Raw genomic sequence first — 22,184 nt, 5'->3', positions numbered from 1 at the left:
ATCAGTAATTACTATTATCGTCGTTTATCCGGTCGAATGAGACGGTATCTGCACTGTTTTATTTCACTAACATAATATTTAATGTCAATATTAGTTATAATTATTTTTTATGAGATGAGATGCATACAAGTATCGATTATTAATTAGAACTCTTCATAGTAAATTAGTTAATATTATTTACTTATATAAGTACCAATGTTTATAATTATAAATAATCGTTATAAAGACTTATTAGTAAAAAAATGTTTAGTCGGCACTCATAAAAAAATATTGTTATTCATTGTTATTCATAGGTATATATTCAAAGAAGCTATTTATTATAATATATTAAATAGCCCGTAACCGTTTGCGCATCACAATTGTTGATTTTCACATTTTTTGTAAGATAGGTACTTAGGCATCGTTTGATTTTTGAGTTATACATAGTAGTTTGTGCATCGACAACATAACTATAAAAAACTTGTATACCCAAAAGCACAAGTTGTTTTCTTACTATAATATTAAAATTCGCACATCTCTAAACTCACTCTCGTAATAAGTATTCAATTAAAATATAAATGTAGATATTGTATAGCATATGCATAATAGTGTTTTCATAAAAAATCTATAGGGTAAACGATCATCTATGTACTTAATTAAACGATAGAAATATTATATATTAATAATATTTTAAATATGCACATTGCACAGTTGCGTCAATGACGTAAATAATATATAGGTCAGGTTAGGCTACAGGTATAAACAAAAGGAGGTAGACCTAGGTCAGCGGCGGTTACAATATAATACAATGATTAACGAGACACCGTCAAGTACAATAGTGAGGGCTGTTATAATATTATAATTCACCACTGTCGAAATTTGGGAGTGGTACAAGTGAAGCACTACCTCGTAATTTCAGAAGTTAAAAATTTTTCTTCAATTTTTTTAGGTACTGTTTTGAATTTAATTAGTTTTCTTTATATTTAAAATATTTATTAGATAAGTATAATATACATATATTGGATTCATAATATATTAGAATATTACATTTTTTTTGTACAGAACTTGCACGAAACGCGATAATGGCTACTAATCGCTGTAACGTCGCTATTACCATTGATTATACATAGTACAATATATATATATTATATTATGTATAATCAATGTTATTACCAATAGCCGTTGCTGTTTTAAATACAGAGCTGAGTATAGCTAGGATTAATAATATATGACGCACACACTCGCAAACACGTAAAATAGTGTAAATAGCGCGTGCGCAGAACACCGACAGAGGTGATCAAAATCTACCGTCTCTAAAATCAGTTCCCCGGGTACGATGTATACTGGGCTACTCGCTAGGTGGGAGCTATGCTCACACAGGTGGGCGCTGCACAATTGTCACTGCAACACCCCCTAAACGGCCATCGGTCTTTTGAGTGTGGTTTAATATTAAAAATGCCTATATGATCACTGGCAAATAAATTACTCGGTAAAAGGTGTAAATAATACATCTTTTATCAAATTATCTTTTACGGAAAAAGAACAATTACTAGAAATATCATCAGATACCACGTTAAAATCTAAATTTTATATGTCTGAAAATGATTCATTTTGGATTTCTTTGCAAAACGAATACCCAGAAGTGAGCAAAAAAGCGTTGCAAATTTTGCTTCCTTTTTCAACATCATATATGTGTGAATCAGCATTTTCGATATTAGAAGTAACAAAAACCAAAAAAAGGTCAACGCTTAAAGATATTGAAAGTGAATTACGCGTAAGTTTGTCAACAATTCGCCCACGAATTGAAGACCTATGTTCAATTCGCCAATCACAAGTATCGCACTAATTTCCATTATAAACTAACGCTGTTTTTATAATAATATTTTTTTAATACCTAATTTAAATTGTTTATATTTTAATAATGTAAATTTAAAAGATTTGTTTTTTTTTCAAATAAAATGCTAACATGAACTTAAATGTATTAATTTACATAGATTTGTAATTTTTACTTTTTCAAAAATCCATAAAAAAAATTTTAAGTGTGTCGCCATTTTTATGGATCTAAATTAAGGTGTCGTCGTACAAAAAAGGTTGAGAACCACTGAGATAGTTAGTTAAATATTTATTATTTAAACGGAATTTAATGACTAAGTACGTAGTGCAAAAACACAAGAGTACAAGTAGGTATGCAAAAAGTTGTATATACAATAAAAAAATATGTTAAATATAAGTAAACAATGTATCATAGTTTACTATTATCAGGCAAAAAAATCATAAAACTAATTAAATAACAATAATACGAATTACTACAGCCAATAATACATAAAATTATAAACGTAAACTCCTAACAAAATTATCGTCGTCTATAAGGTATGCAAATTTGAACGGATCGTAATCTCCGATTGCTTTGTGTAAGTTATTGTGTTCACTCCATTGCTCTTTGTTATCGAAGTATCTACCACATGTTGAACAGCGATATACATCTTCCTTTGGTTCAAATCTAGAAAAAAAAAATTATAGTTAAATTAATTAGGAATATTTTAATCATATTATAATTTAAATTTAAATTTTTTCTGAGTAGATGGAATTTAAATTGCTGGATGAATTGTTTGCAGTATTAAATAATTAAAATGAAATCATCGATATTGATAGTAAGATGGTTAGACTTATAAGATCAATTTATACTTACGCGGCCAATACTTGTTTGGTACATTTACGATGCAATTCTGCCGTCTCTCTCGACAACATGAAATGTTTGCAATTCTTGCACATGAAATAGTCTCCAATCGCGGGGTCGTTCATTTTTATAATGCATCTCCTCATGGTTACTCTGGGCATTTCGGACTAAAGAAAATTGATTTTTAGTTAATTATTATATATATTTTATCATAAAGAGAATAATAATAATAAATCATTAAAAATATTTTCAAAATGCTATAGTTCATAGAAAATTAAATATAAACATTTAGTGAGATTTTCATGTATTTTCATGTATTTACAGTTATTTGTTTATATATTACAACAAAATAATAAAATCGCTATATGAGAAATCTGACTATCTAATGATGTAAAAATATGGGTAATCGGAAAAAAAGTCCCGAAAAAAATGAATGGAAATATATCAAAATTGAAGAGTAAATATTTTAAAATTGTATTGAAAAATACATTAAAGTTACATAAAAAATCATATAATATCATTAAAAATAGTGGGGAGTTTTCAAGTTCCTTAATGAAGATCATATTTTTGGCTTTTGCTATAATTTAGTAGTTTACTATTAAGTTTAAGTGAAATGATAAAATGGTATATATCAAATTGTATAGATAATAATATAAAAAAGTTTCATATTATAAATTATTCATCATAAACTGAAAGGTAATTAGCAGAGGTAATTTTTAAAAATATTTAGTTTGTTATAATAGGAATCCATTCTGGATAGTTTTTCGAATATAGCAGACTCATAAATACATACGAAATTACTATAGATACTTATAATTTGAACTTTGATTAAGAACATTACATAAAAACAAACGTTTTTTGGTATAATAATAGGTTATATGTATACCTATAAACAGGCCTTTTTAATAGCCTTAAGTCATAACATAAGAAAGAGGTGTACCTAATCATAATATTACATTTTTATAGCATTATTATTATAATTTTATAGGTACTATATTACTATAATTGTAATTATTATTGACTATTGTATTACATTTTATTATTTTAGACTTGTATAAAATTTTATTTTATTATATTTAATATGTGATTTAAGTTATTAACATTTTTTATGATATAATATGGTTTTTTATGTAACTTAAATTTTTTTTTAAATACAATGTTAACATAATTATACTTCAATTTTGATATTTTTCATTCATTTTTATCGGGATTTTTTTCCGTGATTCAAATACGCTATACGCTCATAAAAATGTGATTTGATTTTCTTATAGACATTTTTATTTTTGATCGAAGAACATAAACTGATGAGGTATCTTGTATTACATTTTAAAAACGAAAAAAATGAGTGAAAATATATCAAAAATTACTATAGATACCTATAATTTGTACATTGATTAAGAACATTACATAAAAACAAATGTTTTTTGGTATAATAATAGGTTATATGTATACCTATAAACAGGCCTTTTTAACAGTCGTAAGTCATAACATAAATAATAGGTGTACCTAATTATAATATTAAATTATTATAGCATTATTATAAAAATTATATAGACACTATATTACTATACTAAATTGTATTAATTAAGACTATTGTATTACATTTTATTATTTTAGACTTGTATAAAATTTAATTTAATTATATTTTAATATGTGATTTAAGTAAGTTATTATATGATATTATATGATTTTTTATGTGACTTTAATTTTTTTTTTTTGATACAATTTTAACATAATTATACTTCAATTTTGATATTTTTTATTCATTTTTATCGGGATTTTTTTTTGCGTGATTCAAATACGCTATACGCTCATAAAAATGTGATTTGATTTTCTTATAGACATTTTTATTTTTGATCGAAGAAGACAAACTTATGAGGTATAATCTTGTATCACATTTTAAAAACTTAGATTTAAAAAATAATTTTTTTGAATTTCTAACTGTTAATAATTGGCACGTTTTTGTGATTGTCATTGTAACAATATAAGTATTATAAGCCTTGTATTCACTATTCAAACTTTTTTGGCTAACAAATAAAATTTTATTGAAACGTTAAGAAAAAAAAAATTGGAAACTGAAAATGTCCGTAAACAGTTCAAAACAAAACCAATATTTTGAAAATTTTTTCGTGTATAGAAAATGCTAAAATAAATAAGCAGTGCAAATTCTACAGTCAAAGAGTTACACCGAAAACCAAAATTTATTTTGCGTATAAATTACTGTTTTTTCTTAATCATTGTTTTGTTTTTCCTGTTTGTCCCGATTTAAGTAAAATAAAATTTGGCAATCAAGCATTTGAAATGTGGTCAATTAAATCATTCTGTATTATGTTTAGTGAGTTAGTAATTTTTACCAAAGTATTATTGCACGGTATAATGTCTAAAATAAAGCAAAATATACTTACGATAAATGTATTTTTCTTGAAATCAATAGCAAAACTCTGTACTGCGAGTAACGTCCGCTTCGTTGTCTCCCGATAAATATCAGTTATTCTGCCGATGGTTGGGAGCTGGTTTGAATAATGCTGTATGTCATTAAAACTGTAAATTGTACAATAAATATTAGACGCCTGTGATAGTTGGTACATAATATTATTAAATATCCATATAGAAATATTAGATACCGAAACGCGGAAAGAGGATATGAATGCGCTATAATAAAAATCGCGTCTCATTCCGCTTCCTGTCTAAATTACGTGTTTGGTAGCAAATTTTGTGTATACAATGTTATGTTTTATAATAATAACTAAAACTAATGCGATTCCCTACAATTCACAGCCCTTACATAATATAACAATAAGCGTAAAAGTAAATTTTATTTGGCCGTACTCACCAGTCATCCGTTGAAATCTCCAGCTCGTTGGTGCATGTGCGGACGTCTTACAGTTAGCTCAGTGAAAAACGCAATGAGCCGACTGCCCTAACACGTAGGACACTTGAGCTGCCAGTGACTAAGAATTTACCCCCCACCTCTTACTCATCCATCGATAGTCTCTTTTGATAAAATGCGTCCACCCGGCGGTATGGCTGACGCCGTCTCGATCGGCTTTGAAATTGTGCCTTTTAGAACGTTAATTTCATGCACAATACAATGTGTACATACAGGTACGAAATCGTTATACCCAACTAACTCCCAAGCAATAAAACCAGTTTGGTATTTTCCTTTTAAAGGAAAACGGTTTTTTTTGTATTCCGCAGTAAGCCAGAGGACACTTAATACCTATAATATATTGTAACGTAATATGGGTCAAAAAAGGTAAAACTAATATCGGTCTTTGTGAATATTTGCTCTGGAGTTTCTATAGGCCGTGTGCCAGCAGCCTGTATCTAAGACGTGTACCTTGGACATTTTTATATAACAATATTGTGATTTTAACTTCCTAATGTTAGCTGTTTCTTAAAATATAATATTATAGTATTCTATATTATAACAAGTGTGCCCAAATTTTCGATGTTTGCGCTGCCGGCTATTTACTGACATTTTGCCGGGCAACTAATAAAATAAAAAGGTGGTGTTTACAACTTTGGATAGGATAGGTGACTCAATATAAATATAAATAACAAAACGTATTAAATATTTGATGATATTATATTAAATAACACAACAAGTGTACCAAGGTTGGCCCGTGAAGACCTCTCTTACCGAGCGAAAACTTAAAATAATAATAATTCAGCGGAGACCGGCGTCTCACGGACCGGTTGCCAAATATTATAATAAAAACGGCAGCATGTTTGAAATAGTCTATTTGGAAGTAAATTTAAAAAAAACATATTATCGCATACATTTAGTGGGTGGATATAAAATTATATGAAATGCGGTATAAAAATCCCCATGAATAAACACTCGTCTCCGGAAAAAACCCATATAATATTACTCACAACCATATAAAAGAGATAGAACAAATATTTTTTAAACGATATTATTAGTGTAATATTTTACCACATTATTTATATTTAAAAAACATTGTTCAAGTCAGTATATCAACTATAGCTCAACTAACCTTATAACATATGTCCCTACTACTAATTATAGGTTATATATTCAAAAATGTTTTCGCACCCAAGCTATTTATATTTCATATATTATATTTTATGTAATAAATTGTAATATAGCGACGCTATATCGGTTCATAATATTATATAACACAGGCAGGCATGAAATTGTTGTGGATTGAAACAGTTTGAATGCCCCAGCTGGGTAGTTATTATATTATATAGGTGGGTAAGTACCTACATAGTACATAATATATCGTAGCAAATATAAAATATTAGTCCCTCGTTAGTCTGTTTTGATAAAAGGCGGCCACCCGGTGGCACGGCTGACGCCGTCTCAATCGGCTTTGAAATTGTGCCTTTTAGAACGTTTATTTTACGCAGAATACAATGTGTACATACAGGTACGTAATCGTTAATCCCACCAACCTCCCAAGCAGTAAAACTAGTTTGATATGTTCGTTTTAAAGGAAAATGGTTTTTTTGTATTCCGCAGTAAGCCAGAGGACACTAAATACCTATATTATATTGTAGTCCGTGGTGATATAACGTAATATGGGTCAAAAAAGTTATAACGAATATCGGTCTTTGTCAATTTTTGTTCGGAGTTTCTATAGGTGGTGTGCCAGCAGCCTGTATCTAAAACGTGTACCTTGGACATTTTGATATAACAATATTGATGATTTTAATGTCCGAAGAACCCACTGTGCAAAAAACCGTTACAGTTATGTAAAAGAACCATTCCCAAGGAACTATGGAATATTCCTTTGGAACTTCCATACGAGTTCCAAATACATTCCAGAAACGCCTTATGCCATGTTGTTTGAAACATTATATAAAACATTATGTAACTGTATTCAGATTTATGTTACCTGAATGGTTTTTTTGAAACACTACAGTAATATTTTTCTAAAAACTATTCCCGGGATGTTTGTATGTACTATCGATTAATAGTTTGAAATATTATGTTCCCGATATGTTTTTGTTGTAACTTTATAGGAACATTTGCTGCAGACCCCCCCCCCCCCCTCATATGTATCCAATGAAACATATTAATATACATTTATAATTTTATACTTAAGTATAATTATAAATTATAATAATTGTAAATAAATAACACATTATGCCAATAAATTATCATCAATTTAGTAACCAATGGAAACACTTAAGTTTAGATAATTAACAATTACATAAAATATACACAGTTATTAGATTAGTTGAAATATAATTAAAAATAAAATAAAAAAATCCAATTTGTACCATAAATAAGTTTATTTTAAAATAAATTTCCATATAAAACCTAGATATAAAATATATATACAATTTATATAAGTACCTATGTGTATTACATATTATGGTACCATAAAATTCAACTACTTCATTATTGTTTTTATTAGTTGGGTAAATAATATTATTATATTGTATGTCCCTTAATACAAAATTAAAAATAATTGATTTTGAAATAAAATATAGGTATAGATTTTAAATTTAAACTTTAGTTTTACATTTTTACACTTATTTAATTTAAATAATACACAATATATTTTCATGTTGACATACAATTAAATATTTAAACATTATATATTATATATATTGTACAACTACTAACTATATCAAACATTGTGACATAATGAAATCACAACAGCTTGATTATTAACAAGCTGAGAAAAAAAACATTTATACTTTACAGTATTTAAAACAATATCATAAGGACTTGATATATGATTGGTATTAATTAAATAAATTCCAACATGTCTACTGGGCACGGGTTTTATAAATAAATCGCTAATGGTTAATATTTTTACTACAGTTAGTTTTATAGTATTATCAATTTTTGAATTTTGTTTATAAATATTTTTAATTATTGAAATATTACCATCATCTAAGATAATACACTGATCTTTTGGATTACTACAGCTAAGAACATAATTATTTGAACTTAAAGTAATTTGATTATAATAAATGGTTCCAAAATTTGAAATATTTTCATTTATCTTAAAAGATTTAATTAAATTATTCTCATCATAAGTCAAAACTGCCATCAGTTCTTCTCCTTCAGATGCAAATATTTTATTTTGAATTTCTGAAAGAGGGTATCTACAACACTTCATAGATTTTTTTAGTATCTGAAGATAGTTTTCATATTTAAATGAACTATAATTATCTAAAGATCCGTGCAAGTGTGCATAAAATGGTAAGTGGATTAAACTATGGACATTATAGTTAATAAATTGAGGACCATATTGCGAAGAATAGTTTTCAACGAATTGTCGTAAAAGCTTCAATGCTAAATTATTATTTTCATCACTTATTTGATCTGAGCATAATATTCGAATTGATACAACTAAAAGAAGAAAGTGTTCATAAAATTCTTTTTTTATATTTGATTTTAATACAATAACTCCTGTATAAAGAAGAATTTGTCGAAATTCTGTAGCTTTCCAATACTCCAGGTCATCAAGAGATCTTGGCAGGCGAGCAAATTCAGATGGTACTGACTTTCTTAAATTGAATAAAGATAGAGAAATATTAGATTTTTTTTCTTCTATAATTCTAACAGGTTTTTTCCCCCGTATCCAAAACTCAAGAAGACGTTTCATTACCCCTTGGCAAACACAATGCATATAATCGAGGACAACTGTACTCGTCACATCTATAGGAAGTTCGATTAAAGGACTTAACCCATCTTTGTGATACTCAGGATTAGATTTAGATCTAAATGAATCATTAGTACGTGGCGGAGCAGACATATCTAAAAAACATACTCTTCTTTCTATATAATCTCCTTCTACTTCACAAGAGTTGCACGAAAAATACCCATTATGGTTCTTAACATTTAATAAGAATGATTTTTTTGCTGGTGCATCAGCTACAAAATGATTAATTTCAAAGTTAATTTGTTTATTTTCAATTTTAATACCGCAAGTTAATAAGTTTTGTAACTCAATTATAAATGGTCTAAAATATTCATTTATGTTGCCAGGTTTGCTTTTATAACTATGGTAAATACCTACGGGAAAAATCTTTTTCACAAAAATAGGTAAATTAGTAAAGGATAATAAGATAGGCCAAAACTGAGTTTTTGAGCTCTTTGCTAAAGGTAGGCCATCAATATTAAAACTTAACTTAATTGTCATGTTATTAGGAATATATTGTATCTGTTTAACTAAATGAGGTTTAATTATATTTAATATACCTATATCTAAATATGAACCATTTTGAATTTCAATGATAGGATGATTAACTTTATATTCATGTAGAATAGTTCTTATATCTTTTGGAACCTTGAAACCAATACTACGCAGAATAGATAATATTTCATTTGCACTTCCATGAGATACATTAAAGTTTACAGCCCATTTACAAAGTCGTTTTATTAAGTCTTGATTTAAATCTTTTTTAGTAATAACTTTGTTTTCAAAAATTGGCTTAACTTTTTTTGAAATATCCTAAAAACAATATATAAAAATGTATTAATAATATGTAAAAAAAAAATTAACTACATCAATACTAACATTATAAGATGCACGTGCTGCCATTACAGGTAACAGAGTTTCTTCTTGTAAGTGTTCAATAAATAATGGTTCCAAACTAATTTCTGCATTGGATGGTTTTACTTTTTTATGCTCATTGAAATGTTTTGTTACTTTAATTGGATCTACTGTTTGATTGAAAATCTAAAAGAAAATTGTACTTGTGAGATAAAATTGTTAACTTACCAACCAAAAAAAAATTTAAAAGGGTTACAATGGATTTAAGAATTTTACTATTATTATTACTAACTTCAAGTTCATTCTTAAGTCGCCTTTTAAATTGCCGATTAGATATGCATCCAATATTTTTCACTCTTCTACGAGGTGTTATCGACCCTAAAAAAAATTAACATCAGTATTTGTTTAAAACAAAAATAAAATGAATCATAAAAAATATTTAGTTAGGTAATGCAACAAATTATAATAAAACAACTCATTTTATTATGTATAAAATAAAATATTAAATTCTGAACTACTTTGTTGGAAAAACTACAAAATGACAATTTAAAAGTTGGTAAAATTTAAAGTTAGTTTAAAACAATTATTATTGTAAATTTTCAGATTGTTTTTCTCTGTCAAATCTCGTTTTAGCAGTTCTAAACCAACACTGGACATCTAATTCAAAGTTTGAATCTGAATATTGGAGATACTGATTTTTGATTAAACCTATCAAAAAAAAATGTTTCAGTACACAATACTATAGCACCAAAATAACACAACACACTTTTCATTATAGCAATAATTTTTAAATCCTGAATTCTGAACTTAGTTGCATCCTTCTCAAAAGCTCTACCTGTCCATGAACATTCAATCGCAAATTTGTTAGTAAATAATTTGGAGAGAATTCTTCTTATATTACTTTTTGCATCAACACCACCAACAGAGCAAATCATCAATTGCTATCAAATATAAGTTGTGAATGCAATAAAAACAAATAAAAAAATATTGTAATGCAATTTTTTCTAATATCTACTTACAAATTTTTCATTGATATCACTATCTGAACTTAATTTGCTTTCACATTCCAAAACACTTATTTTGGAAGAAAACGGAAATTGATCTAAAAAATTTTGACCCATATTACGTTATATCACCACGGACTACAATATAATATAGGTATTTAGTGTCCTCTGGCTTACTGCGGAATACAAAAAAAACCATTTTCCTTTAAAACGAACATATCAAACTAGTTTTACTGCTTGGGAGGTTGGTGGGATTAACGATTACGTACCTGTATGTACACATTGTATTCTGCGTAAAATAAACGTTCTAAAAGGCACAATTTCAAAGCCGATTGAGACGGCGTCAGCCGTGCCACCGGGTGGCCGCCTTTTATCAAAACAGACTAACGAGGGACTAATATTTTATATTTGCTACGATATATTATGTACTATGTAGGTACTTACCCACCTATATAATATAATAACTACCCAGCTGGGGCATTCAAACTGTTTCAATCCACAACAATTTCATGCCTGCCTGTGTTATATAATATTATGAACCGATATAGCGTCGCTATATTACAATTTATTACATAAAATATAATATATGAAATATAAATAGCTTGGGTGCGAAAACATTTTTGAATATATAACCTATAATTAGTAGTAGGGACATATGTTATAAGGTTAGTTGAGCTATAGTTGATATACTGACTTGAACAATGTTTTTTAAATATAAATAATGTGGTAAAATATTACACTAATAATATCGTTTAAAAATATTTGTTCTATCTCTTTTATATGGTTGTGAGTAATATTATATGGGTTTTTTCCGGAGACGAGTGTTTATTCATGGGGATTTTTATACCGCATTTCATATAATTTTATATCCACCCACTAAATGTATGCGATAATATGTTTTTTTTAAATTTACTTCCAAATAGACTATTTCAAACATGCTGCCGTTTTTATTATAATATTTGGCAACCGGTCCGTGAGACGCCGGTCTCCGCTGAATTATTATTATTTTAAGTTTCGCTCGGTAAGAGAGGTCTTCACGGGCCAACCTTGGTACACTTGTTGTGTTATTTAATATAATATCATCAAATATTTAATACGTTTTGTTATTTATATTTATATTGAGTCACCTATCCTATCCAAAGTTGTAAACACCACCTTTTTATTTTATTAGTTGCCCGGCAAAATGTCAGTAAATAGCCGGCAGCGCAAACATCGAAAATTTGGGCACACTTGTTATAATATAGAATACTATAATATTATATTTTAAGAAACAGCTAACTTCTTAGGAAGTTAAAATCACAATATTGTTATATAAAAATGTCCAAGGTACACGTCTTAGATACAGGCTGCTGGCACACGGCCTATAGAAACTCCAGAGCAAATATTCACAAAGACCGATATTAGTTTTACCTTTTTTGACCCATATTACGTTACAATATATTATAGGTATTAAGTGTCCTCTGGCTTACTGCGGAATACAAAAAAACCGTTTTCCTTTAAAAGGAAAATACCAAACTGGTTTTATTGCTTGGGAGTTAGTTGGGTATAACGATTTCGTACCTGTATGTACACATTGTATTGTGCATGAAATTAACGTTCTAAAAGGCACAATTTCAAAGCCGATCGAGACGGCGTCAGCCATACCGCCGGGTGGACGCATTTTATCAAAAGAGACTATCGATGGATGAGTAAGAGGTGGGGGGTAAATTCTTAGTCACTGGCAGCTCAAGTGTCCTACGTGTTAGGGCAGTCGGCTCATTGCGTTTTTCACTGAGCTAACTGTAAGACGTCCGCACATGCACCAACGAGCTGGAGATTTCAACGGATGACTGGTGAGTACGGCCAAATAAAATTTACTTTTACGCTTATTGTTATATTATGTAAGGGCTGTGAATTGTAGGGAATCGCATTAGTTTTAGTTATTATTATAAAACATAACATTGTATACACAAAATTTGCTACCAAACACGTAATTTAGACAGGAAGCGGAATGAGACGCGATTTTTATTATAGCGCATTCATATCCTCTTTCCGCGTTTCGGTATCTAATATTTCTATATGGATATTTAATAATATTATGTACCAACTATCACAGGCGTCTAATATTTATTGTACAATTTACAGTTTTAATGACATACAGCATTATTCAAACCAGCTCCCAACCATCGGCAGAATAACTGATATTTATCGGGAGACAACGAAGCGGACGTTACTCGCAGTACAGAGTTTTGCTATTGATTTCAAGAAAAATACATTTATCGTAAGTATATTTTGCTTTATTTTAGACATTATACCGTGCAATAATACTTTGGTAAAAATTACTAACTCACTAAACATAATACAGAATGATTTAATTGACCACATTTCAAATGCTTGATTGCCAAATTTTATTTTACTTAAATCGGGACAAACAGGAAAAACAAAACAATGATTAAGAAAAAACAGTAATTTATACGCAAAATAAATTTTGGTTTTCGGTGTAACTCTTTGACTGTAGAATTTGCACTGCTTATTTATTTTAGCATTTTCTATACACGAAAAAATTTTCAAAATATTGGTTTTGTTTTGAACTGTTTACGGACATTTTCAGTTTCCAATTTTTTTTTCTTAACGTTTCAATAAAATTTTATTTGTTAGCCAAAAAAGTTTGAATAGTGAATACAAGGCTTATAATACTTATATTGTTACAATGACAATCACAAAAACGTGCCAATTATTAACAGTTAGAAATTCAAAAAAATTATTTTTTAAATCTAAGTTTTTAAAATGTGATACAAGATTATACCTCATAAGTTTGTCTTCTTCGATCAAAAATAAAAATGTCTATAAGAAAATCAAATCACATTTTTATGAGCGTATAGCGTATTTGAATCACGCAAAAAAAAAATCCCGATAAAAATGAATAAAAAATATCAAAATTGAAGTATAATTATGTTAAAATTGTATCAAAAAAAAAAAATTAAAGTCACATAAAAAATCATATAATATCATATAATAACTTACTTAAATCACATATTAAAATATAATTAAATTAAATTTTATACAAGTCTAAAATAATAAAATGTAATACAATAGTCTTAATTAATACAATTTAGTATAGTAATATAGTGTCTATATAATTTTTATAATAATGCTATAATAATTTAATATTATAATTAGGTACACCTATTATTTATGTTATGACTTACGACTGTTAAAAAGGCCTGTTTATAGGTATACATATAACCTATTATTATACCAAAAAACATTTGTTTTTATGTAATGTTCTTAATCAATGTACAAATTATAGGTATCTATAGTAATTTTTGATATATTTTCACTCATTTTTTTCGTTTTTAAAATGTAATACAAGATACCTCATCAGTTTATGTTCTTCGATCAAAAATAAAAATGTCTATAAGAAAATCAAATCACATTTTTATGAGCGTATAGCGTATTTGAATCACGGAAAAAAATCCCGATAAAAATGAATGAAAAATATCAAAATTGAAGTATAATTATGTTAACATTGTATTTAAAAAAAAATTTAAGTTACATAAAAAACCATATTATATCATAAAAAATGTTAATAACTTAAATCACATATTAAATATAATAAAATAAAATTTTATACAAGTCTAAAATAATAAAATGTAATACAATAGTCAATAATAATTACAATTATAGTAATATAGTACCTATAAAATTATAATAATAATGCTATAAAAATGTAATATTATGATTAGGTACACCTCTTTCTTATGTTATGACTTAAGGCTATTAAAAAGGCCTGTTTATAGGTATACATATAACCTATTATTATACCAAAAAACGTTTGTTTTTATGTAATGTTCTTAATCAAAGTTCAAATTATAAGTATCTATAGTAATTTCGTATGTATTTATGAGTCTGCTATATTCGAAAAACTATCCAGAATGGATTCCTATTATAACAAACTAAATATTTTTAAAAATTACCTCTGCTAATTACCTTTCAGTTTATGATGAATAATTTATAATATGAAACTTTTTATATTATTATCTATACAATTTGATATATACCATTTTATCATTTCACTTAAACTTAATAGTAAACTACTAAATTATAGCAAAAGCCAAAAATATGATCTTCATTAAGGAACTTGAAAACTCCCCACTATTTTTAATGATATTATATGATTTTTTATGTAACTTTAATGTATTTTTCAATACAATTTTAAAATATTTACTCTTCAATTTTGATATATTTCCATTCATTTTTTTCGGGACTTTTTTTCCGATTACCCATATTTTTACATCATTAGATAGTCAGATTTCTCATATAGCGATTTTATTATTTTGTTGTAATATATAAACAAATAACTGTAAATACATGAAAATACATGAAAATCTCACTAAATGTTTATATTTAATTTTCTATGAACTATAGCATTTTGAAAATATTTTTAATGATTTATTATTATTATTCTCTTTATGATAAAATATATATAATAATTAACTAAAAATCAATTTTCTTTAGTCCGAAATGCCCAGAGTAACCATGAGGAGATGCATTATAAAAATGAACGACCCCGCGATTGGAGACTATTTCATGTGCAAGAATTGCAAACATTTCATGTTGTCGAGAGAGACGGCAGAATTGCATCGTAAATGTACCAAACAAGTATTGGCCGCGTAAGTATAAATTGATCTTATAAGTCTAACCATCTTACTATCAATATCGATGATTTCATTTTAATTATTTAATACTGCAAACAATTCATCCAGCAATTTAAATTCCATCTACTCAGAAAAAATTTAAATTTAAATTATAATATGATTAAAATATTCCTAATTAATTTAACTATAATTTTTTTTTTCTAGATTTGAACCAAAGGAAGATGTATATCGCTGTTCAACATGTGGTAGATACTTCGATAACAAAGAGCAATGGAGTGAACACAATAACTTACACAAAGCAATCGGAGATTACGATCCGTTCAAATTTGCATACCTTATAGACGACGATAATTTTGTTAGGAGTTTACGTTTATAATTTTATGTATTATTGGCTGTAGTAATTCGTATTATTGTTATTTAATTAGTTTTATGATTTTTTTGCCTGATAATAGTAAACTATGATACATTGTTTACTTATATTTAACATATTTTTTTATTGTATATACAACTTTTTGCATACCTACTTGTACTCTTGTGTTTTTGCACTACGTACTTAGTCATTAAATTCCGTTTAAATAATAAATATTTAACTAACTATCTCAGTGGTTCTCAACCTTTTTTGTACGACGACACCTTAATTTAGATCCATAAAAATGGCGACACACTTAAAATTTTTTTTATGGATTTTTGAAAAAGTAAAAATTACAAATCTATGTAAATTAATACATTTAAGTTCATGTTAGCATTTTATTTGAAAAAAAAAACAAATCTTTTAAATTTACATTATTAAAATATAAACAATTTAAATTAGGTATTAAAAAAATATTATTATAAAAACAGCGTTAGTTTATAATGGAAATTAGTGCGATACTTGTGATTGGCGAATTGAACATAGGTCTTCAATTCGTGGGCGAATTGTTGACAAACTTACGCGTAATTCACTTTCAATATCTTTAAGCGTTGACCTTTTTTTGGTTTTTGTTACTTCTAATATCGAAAATGCTGATTCACACATATATGATGTTGAAAAAGGAAGCAAAATTTGCAACGCTTTTTTGCTCACTTCTGGGTATTCGTTTTGCAAAGAAATCCAAAATGAATCATTTTCAGACATATAAAATTTAGATTTTAACGTGGTATCTGATGATATTTCTAGTAATTGTTCTTTTTCCGTAGAAGATAAGTTAGCATTTTTTATATTTTCTTCTCCACATGGACCATATAATGAAACTACCCACTGTTTTTCAGTTGTTAGAAGTGATGGAAAATAACTCTTTAAATTTCGAGAAAGTGTCAATAAATGTTCGTACATTATATTTTTTAATTCCGTTTTTTGATTTATGCTTAAATGGATTTTTGAATATAATTTAATTATAAATTTGTCCATACTTAATGTACCTTCTTTAATACGGTATGTATAAGAAAATATGAAAATATAACGAAATTACACAGACACAACGCGCACAACACGGTGATCACGAATGAGAATAGTGAGAACGTGCTTATTTACGTACCTACCTATAAAACACATAATCCCAATTTACTATTTATCAGTTATGATTACGTCGAAATCATTACGAGGTAAGAATATCTTCATAATTGTTTTTCTTATCTCTGGGTTTTACTATTTCGTCATAATGCTGAAATAATATCATATATGTCAAATGAAACTATATGTAATATATTAATATATAAATAATATACTTTGGCGACACACACCACGGTAATACATAATATTATAAAGTTTGAGAGTAAAATAATGAAAAACAGAGATCGATGCGGGCAGTAGAATATTTCCGTCTAGCAATAAAAAAAAAAAATTATGAAATTTGGTTGATTCTAAAAGGCAGTATTGTTAGTCCATTTTTGAGGACAAAATGGTATCGGCAACGGGCGCATTTAGAAAAATAAATTTAAAATTAAATTTTTAACATTTTAGGAAATTATAATAAAAAAGGGTGGACAAGTGGGTGTTACTCTGCTGTACAGTAGGTTACAAGTTTTTCACTGTAATGGATGGCGTTATATTTGAATTCGATTATATAATAGCATTGTATAAGAAAAACGATTCTGAGCGATGACGATCAGTCACCCTATGATATTACTAAGCATATTTGGTGATATTATTGTGTATAAAATAATTTATATATGACCAATTTAAGTGGAACTTTCTTTTAAATTTTCTATACTAAAATATAAAAATTAAAAATTTTATACATTTTTTAACTACAAAATAATTATTAAATTTTAAATTTGATAAATTTTGACAAAATTCGTACTTTAAATGGTTATAAAAAAAATTGTGCCAACATATTTTTAATATTTCTGAACAGCTATTGTAAAAATATATCAGGAGCCTTGTATTAAATGTTCACGCTGTTGTACTCAACAAATAAAATTTTATTGATAATTATAGAAAAAAAGCAAAAAAAATTTGAAAACTTACAATGTCCGTAAACAGCTTGGATGTTGACAAATCTAATACTTATGGAATATAACTCTAAAATATAAAATAGTTTGTTTTAGGTACTTTGCCATGTTGTATTTATGTTTCTATTCTGAGTAGTCAGTTTAAAATAATAGATAGGTATAATGCAATGATAGATTTTTTTTTATACCGACCTATCATATAGGTACAATTAATTTGTAATTGTAAAATAATTTAATGTTGGTAAAATTTTTACCAATAAAATAAATAGATACTTGTGAACAGAATAATATTGTGAACTCTACTACCAAGTGTATGTTATTGTTATTAATATTTACTGACTCTTATAACATGAAATGTCAAATAGGTGTTAATAATGACAAAATATTTTGGTTATTAAAACAAAATAGTGTTTACTTCAAATCCAAAATATTTTTTTATCTGATGGTTTGGAGAAAAATTATAAGTAATATGTAACTATGCATCTGTATCTATTATTCTATAATTAAAAATAATACCTAATGTTTTATTTTTTTAAAACATACTCAAACTTTTAAATGCTTTAGGTTATACAAAAAAAAACATATCTGACTTTTGATTATAATATGATATTACCTTTACCAGAAAACTCCATTTATTTTCTTTAACATTATATAGGTACTATCAACTTAACAGAATTATACGCTTCTTAGCTACAAACATATATAAAAATGACTACATATTATTCAAAATTACTATAAATATTGATTGTTTTTTGAAAATTCGATGGTTAATAGAGCACTTAAAGTCCTCGGGTTCATCATAAATAATACTAAATTATTTAAGTCGGTTGGATGCCTTTGTACTTTATACTATGCCCTTGTCCGCTCTCTTCTTGAATTTGGATCTGTGATCTGGCAACCGTATTTAGTTAAAGACCAGCTACGACTTGAAAGCGTCCAAAATAAATTTCTTAACTTTATTGTCTTCAAAATGAACATTTATCACGAATATCATGATTATTCCAACATAAGGCAAGTTTTGAACATCCCAACTCTTACCTCTCGTCGTGCAAAAGCAGACTTAGACTTTCTAAATTTAATTCTAAGTGGTTCTTTGGACGTTCCTGATCTCCTTGCAGCTATACCATTCAGAGTTCCTTCTTATTCTTCCAGAAACCAATCACAATTTTATGTCCCAACCCACAAGACCTCGTATAGGCACAACCACACTCTACACCGCATGCTCAGAGCTGCGAACAACCAATAATCTTTAGGCCACTAATTATACTTCTACCTTTATAATTATACTATTTATCTATATTATAACATGTATACTCTGAAATATTTATACTTTTATCTAAATTATTTATGTACCTAATTAATTATTTATGTATTCTACCTTACTGTACTTATACCATACCTACTTGTAATAATATGTAAAATTGCCGTTTCGGCGTTTAATAAACAATAATAATAATAATAAATAGAGGTACTTAAATAAAGATATTAATAACTTATAAATGTAGGCGGCACTTGGTTGTATTTTAAGGGGAAGGAAGAATAATTATAAATAAAAAATGTTCAACACCCCACCTCCAAACAATCTTTATATTTGTGATTATTTTTTGTATACACATTGTTAAAAAAAATGTCTATATTAATATTTAGTAAAGTATTTAACACAACCGCTAACCACTGAAGGATTGCAACATTAACTATATTTAGAACGCTTTTTAAGTTACCTAGGTAATTCAAATACTGTATTGGATGTATTTCTAATTAAAAATAAAATACTTACCTAATTTATTTAAAAAGTTCAAAAATCATTTTTCTGATTATTTTTCACTTATAATTGTTGAAGTATTTCAGAATTAAAATAAAATACATTTTTATTTATTTTAATTTTTCACTTTAAAATTATGTAGATAGTACAAAGATAAGTTCTAATGACACTTATAATAATATGTGGCATTACAATTTTTAATTTTTAGTTAGAAAATCAATTTTACATACCCACTTGTACTTAATAATAAATTACTAAAACTAAAGTGTTTAAATTCATGACAAATATTTGTATTTGTTTTAAAGTACTTTTTGGTGTGAGTGTACTTGTATCTATATTTAAATACAATTTTAAAATTATTTTTTACAATATTGATTATAATCTATTCAAAAATAATAATTATTATTTAGTCACTAGATGATAATTATTATTTCATATTTAACTTTTAAACGTGACTAAAAAAAATTTGATTTATTTTATTCTCAATTTACTTTTGAGTTTAATAATATAATTTAATGGATTTTTACTATATTCAAAATCAAAATAGAAATATTATAGATCTATAAAAAGTAAAATATTTATTAACATTTTAATTTGCACTTTTTGAGGGGTGAAAAATTATACTTTACCTAGCATATTATTTTATGGTGGGTCTACTGCCTTCACATTACCCTCCGAAATGCTGCCTATTTTAATAAGTAAATATTAAGTATAAGGTAAAATTATTTTTTTTCTGAACTATAATAATATGTACACATACCATCTTAAGAATTAACTATTAAGATTAAAGCTTTTTGAGTAGGTTTAATATACCTTAAGAGCATATAATATTTATTACCTAGGTATAGGTACCTGCCTACATACTCATTGTTTTTATTTTATTTAACAATGTGGAAATCTTACTTAATATTACTTAATATGTTTTAATGTAACGTTAAGATCTTATTGTATAAGAAAAATAAGCAAAAAATTAAAATATAAATATAGAAAATTACTTTTGAGGATTATGTAATTCAAAATGTTCCATCCAGTTACTATTTGGCTCTATAGCTAAATAATTCAAGCCAGAATTTAAGTCTGTAATGTTTGTTTGCACAGTAAAAACTTTTTTTTCATGATATCATTTAGCCCAATCAATTTCAGAATCATTTATTATTAATATATTTAATAATTGTATCAATAGACATCCTTGAACAATATTACTAGTAATTATATAAATATAAAATTAAATATTAACTATAAAGTATTTTTGTATTTAATATTATAATAATATACCTAATTGATAATAATTAATAATATTAAATAAATTATTATTAACAGTGCTTGACTTGGAAAAATTAAGTAGATGAGCTCAATCCATCGATTTAAAAACTGCGTTCCAAGTGCCTTAAATATATTTTGAATACCAATTTTCAGCAACACATTTTGAATTCCAAATAGGTATGATACATTTTGATAGCAATGTCTACATCTTACATTGTTAAAATAAATTAATAATAATCTACCTGTTAATTCAATATACTAAATAGATAACTAAATTAATATCCTGCTGATCAATCCCCGGCTCACCCCCCCCCCCCCCCCCCCCACAAATTGTTATTAGTTCCACAGCTGAGTACAGGGTTTGAATAAAATATATTTAAAACACCAATTTAGGTGATAGCGATTGCAAATTTACATTTATATTGTATACGATAGGATTTCAAGTATAAAGTACAGTATACATCCAGTACATGGTTTAGATAAAATAGGATTTAAAACACAGTTTAGGTGATAACGCTTACAAAATTACATGACGTACGTGTATTGCATAGGTACGATTAAAATATCAACCATATTATGACTGGAAAATGATAATATTTAAAAAATTTCAAAGCTTTTCCACAAACTTACGAAATACGCGATGCTCAACGGTTGCCTCGGTAGATGATAGACCACGCCCACCGTTCAGATACATTGGCTCCATTTTCTGGCAGTAAAAATGTATGTAAAAGTGACATTCATATATACTCTTTCAGACTCTACTTGGTACATTATATACAGTTGTACACCATATATCTGTACATTTATTCACTACCAACAATTGAATTTTCGCAAATGTCGAACTTTATTATTATAAATATACTAATATTCAATTATGGCAGTTTTAATAAATAAAAGTATACAATTTACTTGTATTAGTAGCCCTCACCCCCTCGAAATTTTTAAAAT

At 27.0% G+C, this 22,184-nt stretch overlaps 3 protein-coding genes and 1 long non-coding RNA gene across 4 annotated transcripts; 1 reads left to right on the top strand and 3 right to left on the bottom strand.

The window, feature by feature from the left end:
• Nucleotides 1–2,307: 2,307 nt before the first annotated feature.
• Nucleotides 2,308–5,133, bottom strand: LOC132939581 (uncharacterized). The gene is made up of 3 exons (XM_061006865.1): nucleotides 5,062–5,133; nucleotides 2,669–2,823; nucleotides 2,308–2,479 (listed from the first exon to the last, which is right to left on the bottom strand). The coding sequence occupies exons 2-3, from the start codon at nucleotides 2,815–2,817 to the stop codon at nucleotides 2,308–2,310; spliced, it is 321 nt and encodes a 106-aa protein (XP_060862848.1). The 5' UTR covers nucleotides 2,818–2,823; nucleotides 5,062–5,133.
• A 4,914-nt stretch (nucleotides 5,134–10,047) lies between these two features.
• On the bottom strand, nucleotides 10,048–11,061 carry LOC132935685 (uncharacterized). Its single transcript, XR_009663319.1, has 3 exons — nucleotides 10,433–11,061; nucleotides 10,165–10,326; nucleotides 10,048–10,098 (listed from the first exon to the last, which is right to left on the bottom strand). It is a non-coding gene; the product is annotated as an uncharacterized LOC132935685 (long non-coding RNA).
• A 2,271-nt stretch (nucleotides 11,062–13,332) lies between these two features.
• Nucleotides 13,333–16,157, top strand: LOC132939508 (uncharacterized). Its single transcript, XM_061006751.1, has 3 exons — nucleotides 13,333–13,404; nucleotides 15,642–15,796; nucleotides 15,986–16,157. The coding sequence occupies exons 2-3, from the start codon at nucleotides 15,648–15,650 to the stop codon at nucleotides 16,155–16,157; spliced, it is 321 nt and encodes a 106-aa protein (XP_060862734.1). The 5' UTR covers nucleotides 13,333–13,404; nucleotides 15,642–15,647.
• Nucleotides 16,158–16,640: 483 nt separating this feature from the next.
• Nucleotides 16,641–17,093, bottom strand: LOC132939431 (protein FAM200A-like). The gene has a single exon (XM_061006627.1). It carries the CDS (start codon nucleotides 17,091–17,093, stop codon nucleotides 16,641–16,643), a length of 453 nt encoding a protein of 150 aa, XP_060862610.1.
• Nucleotides 17,094–22,184: the final 5,091 nt, after the last annotated feature.

Source organism: Metopolophium dirhodum, chromosome 1 (assembly GCF_019925205.1).
Source record: "Metopolophium dirhodum isolate CAU chromosome 1, ASM1992520v1, whole genome shotgun sequence".
NCBI classification, from domain to species: Eukaryota; Metazoa; Arthropoda; class Insecta; order Hemiptera; family Aphididae; genus Metopolophium; species Metopolophium dirhodum.
The sequence above is the reverse complement of the archived record's forward strand: the minus strand, read 5'-3'. Positions and strand labels throughout refer to the sequence as shown.

Excerpts from the sequence above, each read along its gene's own strand:
- LOC132939581 (XM_061006865.1), bottom strand. The coding sequence starts at position 2,817 with ATGCCCAGAGTAACCATGAGGAGATGCATTATAAAAATGAACGACCCC. Across the intron at positions 2,480-2,668 it reads ACCAAACAAGTATTGGCCGC|ATTTGAACCAAAGGAAGATG; the intron begins GTAAGTATAAAT and ends TTTTTTTTCTAG.
- LOC132939508 (XM_061006751.1), top strand. The coding sequence starts at position 15,648 with ATGCCCAGAGTAACCATGAGGAGATGCATTATAAAAATGAACGACCCC. Across the intron at positions 15,797-15,985 it reads ACCAAACAAGTATTGGCCGC|ATTTGAACCAAAGGAAGATG; the intron begins GTAAGTATAAAT and ends TTTTTTTTCTAG.
- LOC132939431 (XM_061006627.1), bottom strand. The coding sequence starts at position 17,093 with ATGTACGAACATTTATTGACACTTTCTCGAAATTTAAAGAGTTATTTT.